This window comes from Saccopteryx leptura, chromosome 4, assembly GCF_036850995.1.
Source record: "Saccopteryx leptura isolate mSacLep1 chromosome 4, mSacLep1_pri_phased_curated, whole genome shotgun sequence".
In the NCBI taxonomy this organism is placed as follows: Eukaryota; Metazoa; Chordata; class Mammalia; order Chiroptera; family Emballonuridae; genus Saccopteryx; species Saccopteryx leptura.
The window spans coordinates 192,158,434-192,173,586 of record NC_089506.1 but is presented as its reverse complement, the minus strand read 5'-3'; the positions used below and the strand labels follow the sequence as shown (position 1 = coordinate 192,173,586).

Here is a 15,153-nt window from a genome sequence, read left to right as displayed (position 1 = left end):
GGCAGACACTCAGACTAATCAAGCCACTGGGGGAGAGGGAGGGGAAGAGAAGTAGATAGTTGCTTCTCATGTGTACCTTGACCAGGAATAGAACCTGATACATCCTCACACTAAATGGATGCTCTATCCACTGAGCCAACAGGCCAGGGCCCAAATAAGCATCTTTTGAGGTATAGATAAATTGCTGATGACCTCATAACAGAAAGAGTCTGGAGTGATGAGGTCACATTAGCCTGGCTGGTCCCTAAGGAAAAGAAGTACTGTATTGGATTCCGGATTGGTGTTATTTTGCTGCCAGTGGGCACTCAGGTCAGCCTAGAGGAAAGAAAACCTCGCATGGCCTCCTTACCTGCCATAGTGGCTGCTACGGTCTAAGCCTATTGAGCAGGCACTGGGTTGGCTGGAAAAGAAAGCACCCACAAGACAGTTAATAGGCTATTTGAGCCCCTCCAGCAACAAGATGTTCCTTTGAGTGGGAGCTCAGAGTCAGGGCACACAGTGCCATGGGACTGCCCTAACAGCAGAACGTGGCCTCTGCCAGCGATAAGGCAGGAGGCACTAAGGGTTGAGTAACCTCTGATAGAGCCCTATCTTAAATCAACTTCTTTCTCTTGGGCCTCAAAAGCTGCTTTGTTTAACGTCATGCTATTTGGTGAAGATATGATAAGATCCACAGGGTTTAAATAAACTGAGAAGTCAACAGAGTCTATGACTCTCCATTCCCTCGGAGGGAGGTTTAGTGAGGTGAGGACACAAGACCCTGGAGGGGAGGGGACCAAGGTCTCACATTCCTCTCTCTCCTGCTGTTCCCCCAGGCCCAGCCCATTCCAAATGAAGTTCCCTTGAGTTTCTTTCTTTTCCTGTTTCTCGGTTTGGTTGCTAGTAGGGAACCGAGGACCAGAACATTGAAATACAAAGGCTAAGGCAGGCGTCTCAAACTCAACTGGTTGCAGGGGCCAGATGGGAAATGAAAATGCATACAAGGAGCCAAGTAAAAGGCAGTAGGTGGGGGACTTCCACTTCCAAGAAAATAGAGTAGACATATATTTCCCTATTCTTTCTGCCAGGTACAACAGAAACCCATGGACTTTATAGAGAAAACAAACAAGAAAAGATTGAAAGTAGAGAGAAATAGACCAGCTATTTCTGAAGACCTTGGATCTTCAGACCCAAGGACAAGTGACACTCTCATTGTTGCCACCTTGGCTGTCTTCAGGCTCTTCATGGCTCATGGGAAAAACTCCCTGGATGGTTATCTTTCTTTCTCTCTCTCTCTTTCTTTCTTTTCTTCTTCTTCTTCTTTTTTTTTTTTTTTTTGTATTTTTCTGAAGTTGGAAATGGGGACGCAGTCAGACAGACTCCCGCATGCGCCCAACCAGGATCCACCCGGCATGCCCACCAGAGGGTGATGCTCTGCCTATCTGGGGTGTTGCTCTGTTGCATCCAGAGCCATTCTAGCGCCTGAGGCAGAGGCCACAGAGCCATCCTCAGTGCCCAGGCCAACTTTGCTCTAATGGAGCCTCGGCTGCGGGAGGGGAAGAGAGAGACAGAGAGGAAGGAGAGGGGGAGGGGTGGAGAAGCAGATAGGCACTTCTCCTGTGTGCCCTGGCCGGGACTCCTGCACGCCAGGCCAATGCTCTACCACTGAGCCAACTGGTCAGGGCCTTCTTTCCTTCTTTCATTGATTTTTAGAGAAACATCACTCTGTGTCCCTATATGTGCCCTGCCCAGGGATGGAGCCTACACACTTTGTATATCAAGACGACTGTCTAACTAACTAAGCTATCTGGCCAGGGAGTGCCCTGGGTTTTATTTTCCCTCACATATCCCAGACATAGAACGGAAGAAGCAGGCAAGTGAGAGACGCCAATAGGCACAGACAGAAAAAGTCCCAACAAAAATATGTTTTCCCTAGTCCAGGGGTAGTCAACTTTTTTATACCTACCACCCACTTTTGTATCTCTGTTAGTAGTAAAATTTTCTAATTGCCCACCAGTTCCATAGTAATGGTGATTTATAAAGTAGGGAAGTAACTTTACTTTATAAAATTTATAAAGCAGAGTTACAGCAAGTTAAAGCATATAATAATAATTACTTACCAAGTACTTTATATCAGATTTTCCCTAAGTTTGGTAGAATAAATCTTTTTTAATTTTTTTTTTTTTACAGAGACAGAGAGAGAGAGTCACAGAAAGGGATAGACAGACAGGAACGGAGAGATGAGAAGCATTAATCATTAGTTTCTCATTGCACATTGCGACACCTTAGTTGTTCATTGATTGCTTTTTCATGTGTGCCTTGACTGCGGGCCTTCAGCAGACTGAGTGACCCCTTGCTTAAGCCAGCGACCTTGGGTCTAAGCTGGTGAGCTTTGCTCAAACCAAATGAGCCCACGCTCAATCTGGCGTGGTGACCTCGGGGTCTCAAACCTGGGTCCTTGGCATCCCAGTCCGACGCTCTATCCTCTGCGCTACCACCTGGTCAGGCCAGAATAAATCTTTATAAAACAACTTACTATAGTTAAATCTATCTTTTTATTTATACTTTGGTTGCTCCGCTACGGCCCACCATGAAAGCTGGAACGCCCACTAGTGGGTGGTAGGGACCAGGTTGACTACCACTGCCCTAGTCAATGAATCAAGAAAGGGGCAGCCTAAAAAGAGAATTTTTTTTTTTTTACAGAGACAGAGAGAGAGTCAGAGAGAGGGATAGACAGGGACAGACAGACAGGAAGGGCGAGAGATGAGAAGCATCAATCACCAGTTTTTCGTTGTGACACTTTAGTTGTTCATTGATTGCTTTCTCATATGTGCCTTGACTGTGGGGCTTTAGCAGACCAAGTAACCCCTTGCTCGAGCCAGCGACCTTAGGTCCAAGCTGGTGAGCTTTGCTCAAACTAGATGAGCCCGCACTCAAGCTGGCTAGCTCGAGGTCTCGAACCTGGGTCCTCCACATCCCAGTCTGACACTCTATCCACTGCACCACCACCTGGTCAGGCAAGACAGAAAAATTTTAAACAATAACCAGTGTACTCTAGCCAAACACCAGAGAAAAAAAACTGTGGCCCCACCCCACCCACACTGCAAAGGCCAGGTGGGGAGCGTAGACTTTCACCCTCAAGAGGATGTAACAAAGCACACCAACACCCACATAAAACCCCCATCCTCACCATATCAGTGGAGACCGTGTGGGAAGTCTAGCCTTCCACATCCACCAAGTAGTAAAAAGGCACCGCACCCACTCCTACTGCATTGCTGTCAGAGGAAGCCATACAAATGTGCAATCAGTGGAAACCACTTAGAAGGCTGAAGTTCCCACCCTTGTTTAGCAATGACAAAGAGCCACCTTCCTTCCTTGCTCCAGGTGTCCATCAAGACCAAATGAGGAAACTGAACTTCTATCTGGCTATATAAGAAAGTCCCTAGCCCTTCTCCTGTAGTGTCAAAATAGAACAGGTTGGGCCCTGGCCGGTTGGCTCAGTGGTAGAGCGTTGGCCTGGCGTGCAGGAGTCCCAAGTTCGATTCCTGGCCAGGGCACACAGGAGAAGCGCCCATCTGCTTCTCTACTCCTCCCCCTCTTCATCCTCTCTGTCTCTCTCTTCCCCTCCTGCAGCCAAGGCTCCATTGGAGCAAAGTTGGCCTGGGTGCTGAAGATGGTTCTATGGCCTCTGCCTCAGGCGCTAGAATGGCTCTGGTTGCAACAAAGCGACCCCCCAGATGAGCAGAGCATCTCCCCCTGGTGGGCATGCCGGGTGTATCCTGGTTGGGCACATGTGGGAGTCTGTCTGACTGCCTCCCTGTTTCCAACTTCAGAAAAAAAAAATAGAACAGAATGTTTATATATGATCCAGACTCTTGGAACATAAGTCAACAATGTCTAGGATTCAACTGAAAATCACTCATCATTCTAAGAACCAGGAAAATCTCAAACTGAATGGAAATAGATGCCAACACCAAGATGACAGAGATAATAAAATTGCTTAACAAAAATGATTTTATTTTAGCCCTGGCTGGATAGCTTGGTTGGTTAGAGCACCATCCTGAAGCACATAGGTTGTCGGTTTGATCCCCAGTCAGGGCACATACAGGGACAGATCTATGTTCCTGTCTTTTTCTCTCTCCCTTCTTCTCTCACTAAAATCAATAAAAATTTTAAAAATATATTATTTTATTTTATTTATTTTTCTGCCAAAGATAATTTTAAACCAATTGTAATAAAAATGATTACGAGAGTAATTATAAACGCACTTGAAACAAATGAGAAACAGAATAGTTCAGCAAAAATAATAAAAGATATAAAGCAGAGCCAAAGGAAAGTTTAGAACTGAAAAAATACAACAATAACTGAAATAAAAATTTCAGCAGTTGAGCTCAAGAGCAGAAGGAAGGAGACAGAGGGAAAAAATAAGTGAGCTGGAAGACAGAACAATAGAAATTACCCAATCTGAACAACAGAGAGAGAATAAGCTGGGGAAGAAAAGTGAACAGAGAGCCTCAGGTAACTTCAGAACTATAACAAACACCTAACATTTGTGTCATCAGAGTCCCAGAAGGAGAAGATAAAAAGGGGAGAGCTAGAAAAGTACTTGACTAACTAATAGCTGAAAACTCCCCAAATTTGACAAGAGACATAAACCTACAGATGCAAGAAGCTAAGCAAATCTCAAACTGATCAAACACAAAGAAATGCACACCAAGCTATCATGTCCAGACTTCTGAAAACAAAAGACTAAGAGAAAACAAGGTTTTTTTAAGCAACCAGAGATAAATAACATCATACCTACAAAGGAAAACAATCAGAATGACAGCAAATTTATCATGAGATACCATGGAGGCCAGAAGGAATTGGCACATTTTTTTTATTCATTTATGGAGGGGAGAGCAGGAAGCATTAACTCCCTTATGTGCCTTGACCAGGGAAGCCCAGGGTTTTTGAACCGGCAACCTCAGTGTTCCAGGTCAATGCTTTACCCACTGCGACACCACGGTCAGGCATGGCACAATATTTTTCTAGTGCTGAAAGACAAGAACCTAGAATCCTGTATTCAGTGAAAATATTCTTAAGGAAAAAAGAAAATATCTAGGCCCTGGCTGGTTGGCTCAGTAGAGCATCTGCTGGCGTGTGGAAGTCCCGGGTTCGATTCCCAGCCAGGGCATACAGGAGAAGCACCCATCTGCTTCTCCACCCCTCCCCCTCTCCTTTCTCTCTGTCTCTCTCTTCTCCTCCCGCAGCGGAGGCTTCATTGGAGCAAAGTTGGCCTGGGTGCTGAGGATGGCTCTATGGCTTCTACCTCAGGCACTAGAATGGCTCCAATTGCAGCGGAGCACCACCCCAAATGATCAGAGCATCACCCTCTGGTGGGCATGCCAGGTGGATCCCAGTCAGGGTGCATGCAGGAGTCTGTCTCTGTCTCCCCACTTCTCACTTCAGGGGGCGGGGGGATATACATACACACACACACACATTCACAGAAAAAGGAAAATTTTTTGTTTATTTTTATTTTATTTTATTTATTCATTTTAGAGAGAGAGACAGAGAGAGAGGAGAGAGAGACGGGGGGGGAGGAGCTGGAAGCATCAACTCCCATATGTGCCTTGACCAGGCAAGCCCAGGGTTTCAAACTGGTGGACTTAGCATTTCCAGGTCGACGCTTTATCCACTGCACCACCACAGGTCAGGCCAGAAAAAGGAAAATTAAGAGGATTTGTCATAGGTAGACCTACTCCAAAAGAGTTACCATGACTGCCTCTGTAGAAAATATCAAGAAATCTAAAATAATAATAATAATAATAATAATAATAACAGAGTTCAGCAAAGTCGCAGGATACAAGGTAAACATATAAAGTACAACATAAAAAAGTTTTTGATCTGCCTGACCTGTGGTGGCGCAGTGGATAAAGTGTCGACCTGGAAATGCTGAGGTCGCCGGTTCGAAACCCTGGGCTTGCCTGGTCAAGGCACATATGGGAGTTGATGCTTCCAGCTCCTCCCCCCTTCTCTCTCTCTCTCTCTGTCTCTCCTCTCTCTCTCTCTCTCTCTCTCTCTCTCTCTCTCTCTCCCTCTCCTCTCTAAAATGAATAAATAAAAATAAATAAATAAGTTTTTGATCTGTGGAAGACCCTGTTAAGAGGATAAAAAGATAAGCTATAGAGTGGGGGAATATCTGCTAGCCACACTATTCTACAAAAGATAGTACTATCTAAGATATATAAAGAACTCTCAAAATTCAACAGTTATCCTGACCCGTGGAGGCGCAGTGAATAGAGCATCGACCTGGAATGCTGAGGTCGCTGGTTTGAAACCCTGGCTTGCCCGGTCAAGGCACATACTAGAAGCTATCAATGATCAACTAAAGTGAAGCAATTATGATCTCACTCCTTCATTCTCGCTCGCTCTCCCTCCCTCTCTAAAATCAATAAATAAAATCTTTAAACCCGTTAAAAAAAATGCAAGCAATCCAGTTAGAGCATGGACAAAAGACATGAAGAGACATTTCAATGAAGAAGATACACAGATGGCAAATAAGCATAGGCAATGATGTTTACCATCATTAGTCTTTAAGGAACTGCAAATTAAAACCACAAGGAATTGCCACTACACACATAGCAGAGCGATGAAAAAATATAGTGAAAACATCATGGGCTGGTAAGGTTGCAGAGAACCTGGATGGCTCACACATTGCTGGTGCGTATGTGAATGGGAAGGCCTTGCTGGGGGCAACTCTGGAGAACGTTAGGGCAGTTTCTTTCTTTTTTTTTTTTTTTAAGTATCCTCTCGCCCTTTTTATTCTTTAATTTTATTTTTTACAGAGATAGAGAGAGAGATAGACAGGGACAGACAGGAACGGAGAGATGAGAGCATCAATCATTAGTTTTTCGTTGCGCGTTGCGACACTTTAGTTGTTCATTGATTACTTTCTCATATGTGCCTTGACCGCGGGCCTTCAGCAGACCAAGTAACCCCTTGCTCAAGCCAGGGACCTTGGGTCCAAGCTGGTGAGCTTTGCTCAATCCAGATGAGTCCGCGCTCAAGCTGGCGACCTCGGGGTTTCGAACCTGGGTCCTCGGTATCCCAGTCTGATGCTCTATCCACTGCACCACCACCTGGTCAGGCCATTATGGCAATTTCTTAAAAAGTAAACATGCAACAACCAGAATTTGCACTCCTAAGCATTTATCCCATAGAAATAAATATACTGCTCACAAAAATTAGGGGATATTTAAAAATTAATATGAAGCAATAAAATGTCCCCTAATTTTTGTGAGCAGTATACATGTTCACACAGAAACCTGATGGCTGCTTCTTGGGGATTGGAAAGTATGCAGGAGATAGAAAACAGGCTAAACTCCCAGCTGTGGGAATTCTTTTCTCAATCCCTCTTTTCTTGGCCCTTTGCTCCTTGGACTGACAGACAACATTCTCCCCCAACACACCTTGTTACCTCCACCAGCTAACTCCTTCTCCATCAACTTCTGCCCAACCATCTATGGGAAGCTTTCCTGGACCAATGTAGTCACAGGACACCCCTTAATATGGTCACTTGGCACTTACTGGAAGGGTCCATTCCTGTAGCATCTGACCCACCTTGGGCCATGCTGCTGTTTCTATACAAGAGGTTCAGGAATCTGTATGTGTATAGGTGTGTGTGTGTGTGTCTGTGTGTCTGTGTGTACATGCATGTGCATCTGCCTGGAGCCCTGAGCCTCACCCTCCTCCCAACCCTTCACAGTACTCTCCATTCAAAAACAGCTTCATGCCCTGGCCGGTTGGCTCAGCGGTAGAGCGTCGGCCTGGCGTGCGGGGGGCCCGGGTTCGATTCCCGGCCAGGGCACACAGGAGAAGCGCCCATTTGCTTCTCCACCTGCCCCCTCCTTCCTCTCTGTCTCTCTCTTCCCCTCCCGCAGCCAAGGCTCCATTGGAGCAAAGATGGCCCGGGCGCTGGGGATGGCTCTTTGGCCTCTGCCCCAGGCGCTAGAGTGGCTCTTGTCGCGACAGAGTGATGCCCCGGAGGGGCAGAGCATCGCCCCCTGGTGGGCAGAGCCTCGCCCCTGGTGGGCGTGCCGGGTGGATCCTGGTCCAGCGCATGCGGGAGTCTGTCTGACTGTCTCTCCCCATTTCCACCTTTAGAAAAATACAAAAAAAAAAAACCCAGCTTCATCCCATCCTCTGGGGTGCACACACACCCACACACATACACACACAGACACACATACCACACTGCAGGCCCCAAGCACCCTAGTGGTTTTCACTTAAAAGCTTTATCTAGATATATTGATAATTTACATACCATTGATTCATCAGTTTAAATTGTGCTATTGAAGAGTTTTTTAATATATTCATAGAGTTATGCGACCATCAGCACAGTTGAATGTAGGACATTTTCATCACCCCCAAAAGAAATCCTGTACCCATTAGCAGTCAAATGCTGTAACCCAGAAGCAGGTTGAACACCCTCACCTCAGCCCCTGGCAAACACTGATCTACTTTCTGTCTCTGTAGATTTTCCTACTCTGGATAGTTTCTAAATATGGAATCATACAACAGGTCATCCTTTGCACCTGGTATCTCTTGCTTACCATGATATTTTTGAGGTTCATCATGTTGTTGCATGTATTAAAACTATATTCCTTTCTATAGCTAAATAGTATTCTGATGTATAGATATGCATATCACTTTTGCTTATCCATTTCGTCAACTGACATTCAAGATGTTTCCTTTTTTAAAAATACTTTTTAAAATTTTTTTTTTAAGATTTTATTTATTCATTATAGAGAGGGGGGAGAGAGAGAGAGAGAAGGGGGAGGAGCAAGAAACATCAACTCCCATATGTGCCTTGACCAGGCAAGCCCAGGGTTTTGTTTTTTATTTTATTTTATTTATTTTTTTACAGAGACAGAGAGAGAGTCAGAGAGAGGGACAGACAGACAGCAACAGAGAGATGAGAAGCATCAATCATTAGTTTTTCATTGCAACACCTTAGTTGTTCATTGATTGCTTTCTCATATGTGCCTTGACCGCCGGCCTTCAGCAGACCGAGTAACCCCTTGCTTGAGCCAGCGACCTTGGGACCTTGGGTCCAAGCTGGTGAGCTTTTGCTCAAACCAGATGAGCCCACGCTCAAGTTGGTGACCTCGGGGTCTCAAACCTGGGTCCTCAGCATCCCAGTCCAACGCTCTATCCATTTCGCCACCACCTGGTCAGGCAAGCCCAGGGTTTTGAACCGGCAACCTCAGCGTTTCCAGGTTGACGCTTTATCCACTGCGCCACCACAGGTCAGGCCTGTTTCCTTTTTTTTGAATATTATGAATAACGCTTCTATGAACATTTTTGTACAAATATTTTGTGAACATGTTTTTATTTCTCTTGGATAAATAGAATTTCTGGGTCTCATGTAAATCTACCTTTTGAGGAACAGACTGTTTTCAAAAGCAACTGTAGTGCTCGCTTCGGCAGCACATATACTAAAATTGGAACGATACAGAGAAAAGCAACTGTAATACTTTACTTTCCCACCAGCACTGTAGGAAGGCTCCGATTTCTCCATGTGCTCTCTTTTTTTATTTTTTTTTTATTTTAAAGAAGACAGAGAAGGGGGAGAGGAGCGGGAAGCATTGACTCCCATATGTGCCTTGCCAAGCAAGCCCAGGGTTTCAAACCTGCATTGTCGGTGTTCCAGGTCGACGCTCTATCCACTGCGCCACCACAGGTCAGGCCACATGTTCTTTCTGATTTTCATACTCTGTGTGGTTTTGCTTTGCGTTTCTCTAATGACCAATGGTGTGGAACATCTTTTCATGTGATTTGTGGACATATGCATTCTTTTTTGCCTATTCTCAATGTCTATTTAGATTCTCTGACAATTTCCTTTTTTTTTTTAATTTTTTTTATTATTATTTATTTATTCATTTTAGAGAGGAGAGGGAGAGACAGAGAGAAAGAGAGAGGAGAGACAGAGAGAGAAGGGGGGAGGAGCTGGAAGCATCAACTCCCATATGTGCCTTGACCAGGCAAGCCCAGGGTTTCGAACCGGCGACCTCAGCATTCCCAGGTCGACGCTTTATCCACTGAGCCATCACAGGTCAGGCCTCTGACAATTTTCTAATTGGGATGTTTATCTTTCTATTATTGGGCTGGAAAACCCATGGTAGATATTAAGCAAAAAGTGAACTGGGCCTGACCTGCGGTGGCTCAGAGGATAAAGCCTTGACCTGGAAATGCTGAGGACGCCGGTTTGAAACCCTGGGCTTGCCTGGTCAAGGCACATATGGGAGTTGCTACTTCCTGCTCCTCCCTACCTTCTCTCTCTCTCTCTCTCTCTCTCTCTCTTCTCTGAAATGAATAAATAAAATAAAAATAATTTTTAAAAAAAGTGAATTGGAGCTGTTTCGCCCAGAGCCAAAGTCATATTCGCAAAGTCCCTGAAGTTTGGCTGCTGGTCATCAGGCTTTCTGCCCTCATCTCCTCATAGCCTTCCCCAGCAGGTCTACCTCATTTAGATCCAGGAACAAGGGACCTCTTCCTGCTCGCCCCTCTTACCTGAGCAAATCAAAACATACCCCTATGCACAGATGAGGAAACTTAGGTTCAAGGTGGAAAAGGACTTGCTCAAGGTCACACGACTGATGAGAGTAGAGACCAGCTCAAATTCAAGTCAATGTAACTAAACCTCTTACTTTCTCCACATAACTTCCCTGCGTATTGGTATGTCCTGAAATGGTTGTTTTATGGTTTACAATACACTTACATCACCTCCATGTCATCACAAATCTGTGAGATGGGTCATGTAGACATCATTTTTTTCATTTCACAGAGGAAACTGAGCCTAACAGAGATAACATGACTTTCCCCAGCCTCACAGTTAGCAAGAGAAGAGCTCATAGCACCCCACCCAGAAACAACTAGCAGGGAACTCACTTTCTGGCCAAAGGACCTGATCTCTGCCCTCCACTAAGCCCATCCGCACTGCCTGGGGGTTCTGCCTCCGTCTGAGCCAAAGCCACCCCCACTAATCAGGAAACTAGCAGCCAGCAGTCCACTGAAATGGACCTGGCTCCGAGAACTTCCTCCAGGGCAGCCCCCACCCAGCAGCAGCTAAGCCCTCTGGCCAGGCACTCCCAGCCCTGCCCAGCACAACCCTAATAGGCCCCACCCAAGACCTTTGCGCCTGCAAGTAGGACCCTGGTTTCCTGTGCTTCTGGTCCTGTCTACCTGCCTCTTCTATCATGCCAGGACTTGGGTACTTACAGACAAGGACACAAGCTACATGCCTGTGATTTGAGAGATGTAGAGAAAATTTAAAAAAACCCTTGGTCTCGCTCAATGAGGTTTCTTATCTATCAATAGTTGGATGTGTGCTGGTTCCTACTAGATTACAAAGCCCTGATTTAGGTAACACAGTAGTGTCCCATTATTAGTCATTTGTACCAATAGGAGGGTCCAGGCAGGCAAAGTTGCAAGAACACAAGAAAGTGATGCCCTACCTTCTTTCAAATCCTGAAACTAACTTAGTACCCAGCCCTGTTCTAGGCACTGAATAAAACCAGCAGACATCCATGCTTGTTTGGGAACATTCTGGGTGTCCCAGTGAAACTGACATATTGGAGCAGAGAGAGAGAGAAAATAAAATAAATAAGAGAAATATAGAGTATGGCAGGTGGTGTGAAATGCTCAGGAGAATATACAATATGAAAAGAGGGCAGAACACGGTGGAGTGAGTAGTAGTCATTTTAAACAGTGTGGTCAGGGAAGGCAGACCTTGCTGGAAGCTAAAACCTGAAAGGTAGAGGGAGTGAGCCATGTGGGTATATACAAGTGTCCCATTGTCACAAGCACAAGGGACTTGAAGTGGGAGCATGCGGGATAATAGAGGAACAGCCAGGAGATCCAAGCACTGGAGTCATGGAGAGAGAGAAGATGGAGGCAGAGACAGACTAGGCAGAGCCTCCAGGGCCAATCTGAAGGGCTCTAAGCAGGGTGAGGGAAGGCCCAGGTGTGGAGGAAGCAAGAGCATTGCAGGCAATATCTCTGACTTCCCACTTTTGCGGGAATCAAATCTTTCACCACCATTTCATTAAGGTGGATCCCAGCACTGACTCCGGGTCCAGAGGGAGGGAAGACAGGGTGAGAGAGGAGGGGACTCAATAAGGAGGAGGAGGAGAACTTGGGCGAGGGGAGAGCAGCTCAGCTAAAGGGATCCAGAGTCATTGCGAGGGATAAGAGTCCAGGAGGCTATAGTGGGGCTGTTGAATTTTGTTCAGCACTGGCTCAGGGGCGTCTTCTGGGTGCCTTTGCCAGCGGTCCCTGGCTATAGAGCACAGACCTCTAGGGCTGGCAACCTCATGGACCTGAATCAGTCCGAGATCGGCTCCTGAGTGCTTCCTTAAGAGGCTCGAGGAGAGACGAGGAGAGACGGAGGAGCAGGGGCACAGCTCACTCGGAAAACAGCCCTAGCCACGCCTGCGCTACACCTTCCAGTCCCCAGAGCAGCTGGCAGCGCCCCTTTCATTAGTCGCGTGGGTGCCAAAGGCCTTGAAAATACGGGGCAGCCCTGGTCGAATAGCTCGGTTGGTTAGAGCACCATCCCAAAGCACAGAGGTTGCTGGTTCCATCCCTGGTCAGGACGCACACAGGAACAGATCAATGTTCTTTGTCTGTCTGCGCCCCCCCCCCCCGCAACTCTCTAAAATTAAAAAAAAAAATTTAAGAAAATTCAAGGGCTGTAAAGGGGAGATAAACGGTGATGCAAGACGAATTTACTTGGGGTGGTGAACACAAAATGCAATATACAGGTGACATTATATTATAGAATTGTACACCTGAGACCTCTATAATTTTATTAACCAGTGTCACCCCAATAAATTCAGCTAGAAGTGCTGGTGTGCCCGGCCTGTGGTGGCAGTGGCCAGAGCCTCCACCTGGAACGCTGAGGTCGCAGGTTCCAAGCCCTGGGCTTGCCTAGTGGATGCACCTACACCAAGCAAGCAATGAATAACTAAGGTGAAGTAACAATGAGTTGTACTTCTCGCTCCACCCCCTCCTCTCTCAGTAAATAAATAAATAAATAAAATCTGTTTTTAAAAAAATGCTGGGTGGGGCTGGTGGCCAGATTGTGATGTGCACCCCATCCCCCACCTGCCCTGAGGAATTAGTTTACCAGGAGCCGGGAACTAGGAGAGAGAGGCGGGGGCTCAGGCCTAGGCCCCACCCTATCTTGCACACCAACTCCCAACCCTGCGCTGTGCGCCACCCCTGGCCAAGTTTTTCCTTCCCCGGCTCTCAGTAAAGGTGGGAAGAGGGGCCACGTCACTGTCTCCGGGCCCGGGAGAAAGCAGCTCCGCCCCTCCCGCCCGCGCTGGAGCGTTGGACACGGATCTAAGACCAATCGGCCCCTACTTAGGGCCAGCTCAGTCGCGCCGTCCCGCCCACAAAGCCACAGGCAGGTGCAGAGGCAGCCTCGGCGCGAGCGGCCAGAGCGCAGCCGTTACCGAGAGCGGGGTTCGTCGGTCTGTCCGTCGGGGCGTGCGTCGGTAGGCGCGCCTCCGTTCCTGCCCAGGCCCAGCGGCTGCGGCCCCTCGTCGTCCCCGACCCGGAGCTGCCCGGCAGAGCCGGCTTTGGAGCGGCAGCCATGTCCATGGGTCTGGAGATCGCGGGCACCTCGCTGGCCGTCCTGGGCTGGCTAGGCACCATCGTGTGCTGCGCGCTGCCCATGTGGCGGGTGTCGGCTTTCATCGGCAGCAGCATCATCACAGCACAGATCACCTGGGAGGGCCTGTGGATGAACTGCGTGGTGCAGAGCACCGGCCAGATGCAGTGCAAGGTGTACGACTCGCTGCTGGCGCTGCCGCAGGACCTGCAGGCGGCCCGCGCCCTCATCGTAGTCGCTATCCTGCTGGCTGCCTTTGGGCTCCTCGTGGCTCTCGTGGGCGCCCAGTGTACCAACTGCGTGCAGGACGACACTGCCAAGGCAAAGATCACCATCGTGGCGGGCGTGCTCTTCCTGCTAGCCGCCCTGCTCACCCTCGTGCCGGTGTCCTGGTCTGCCAACACCATCGTCCAGGACTTCTACAACCCCCTGGTGCCGGACGCGCAGAAGCGCGAGATAGGCTCCGGCCTGTATGTGGGCTGGGCGGCCGCGGCGCTGCAGCTTCTGGGGGGGGCGCTGCTCTGCTGCTCGTGCCCACCGAACGAGAAGAAATATGTGCCCGCCAAAATCCTCTACTCCGCGCCGCGCTCCACCGGGCCCGGCACTGGCACCGGCCCAGCCTACGACCGCAAAGACTACGTCTGAGGGACAGTCGCGTTCCACCATCTCTAAGCGCTGGAGCGCTCACCAGTCCATCGAGCCACCTTGCATCGGATACCAGCCCAAACCAGATGTCAGGCAGCCCTCTCGCTGGACTGGAGGGACCCTCCCGGACCCGCCCGTCGCCCCCTTCCTCAGCTGCCACCCCTCCGCGGGCAGGCAGCAGGAAAGCGGAACCTGGTAACCCGCATAGACAATGAAACCTCCCCCTCTGGAGCCCAGGCCAGAGCTGCTTGCTCATCCTCCTTGGGCCAAGGCCCCTAGGCCCTTGTTGGTCAGGCACCGGCACCGGCAGCCTTGAAAAGGGCCACTTGATATTCTTCAATAAAAGCCTTTCGTTTTGCAGTTGCCGGCGCCTCGCCTCCTTGTCCACCTCCGCGTGTCTCCACCTCCGTGCGAGAGTTGGGCCTTGGCTGAATTTTGCTAGGGATGAAGCTTAGAGAGGGACAGAGGTTCAGTAACAGAAGAAGTGAGGTTATAAACTGGACTGGGTGCCGGCTAGGCGGTCATTTGTCCTACTCACTAGGGATTCAGACAACGCCCAATCTAGAGAGGCAGGTGTGGGCAGTTTCAGGTGTAGCAAAGAGCGGTGGGGGTAGGGGTGGGAGGAGGGTATCAGGGACCCCTTCTCTAGGTTGTGACATCTGGATTTGTGCTCGAAGCGTCAGTTTCCACAGTGGCTGCATACCAGAATCTTCCCAGTGTTGCATGAAAGAGCACATTCAATGCTATGATTTCATATTTGAAAAAGGAGAACAGAAAGACCTATTGTTTTCTACCAGAAGTAAAACTGGGCAGAATCTTCTCACCTGGGGGGAGAGATGAGAGAGGGGCCTCTTCTCCCCCCCCCT

General features: G+C 48.3%; 1 protein-coding gene across 1 annotated transcript; it reads left to right on the top strand.

Annotated features, from left to right (window-relative positions):
• The first annotated feature begins 13,288 nt into the window (after window positions 1–13,288).
• CLDN3 (claudin 3) lies at window positions 13,289–14,650 on the top strand. Its single transcript, XM_066382389.1, has one exon. The coding sequence runs from the start codon at window positions 13,625–13,627 to the stop codon at window positions 14,285–14,287; it is 663 nt and encodes a 220-aa protein (XP_066238486.1). The 5' UTR covers window positions 13,289–13,624; the 3' UTR covers window positions 14,288–14,650.
• Window positions 14,651–15,153: the final 503 nt, after the last annotated feature.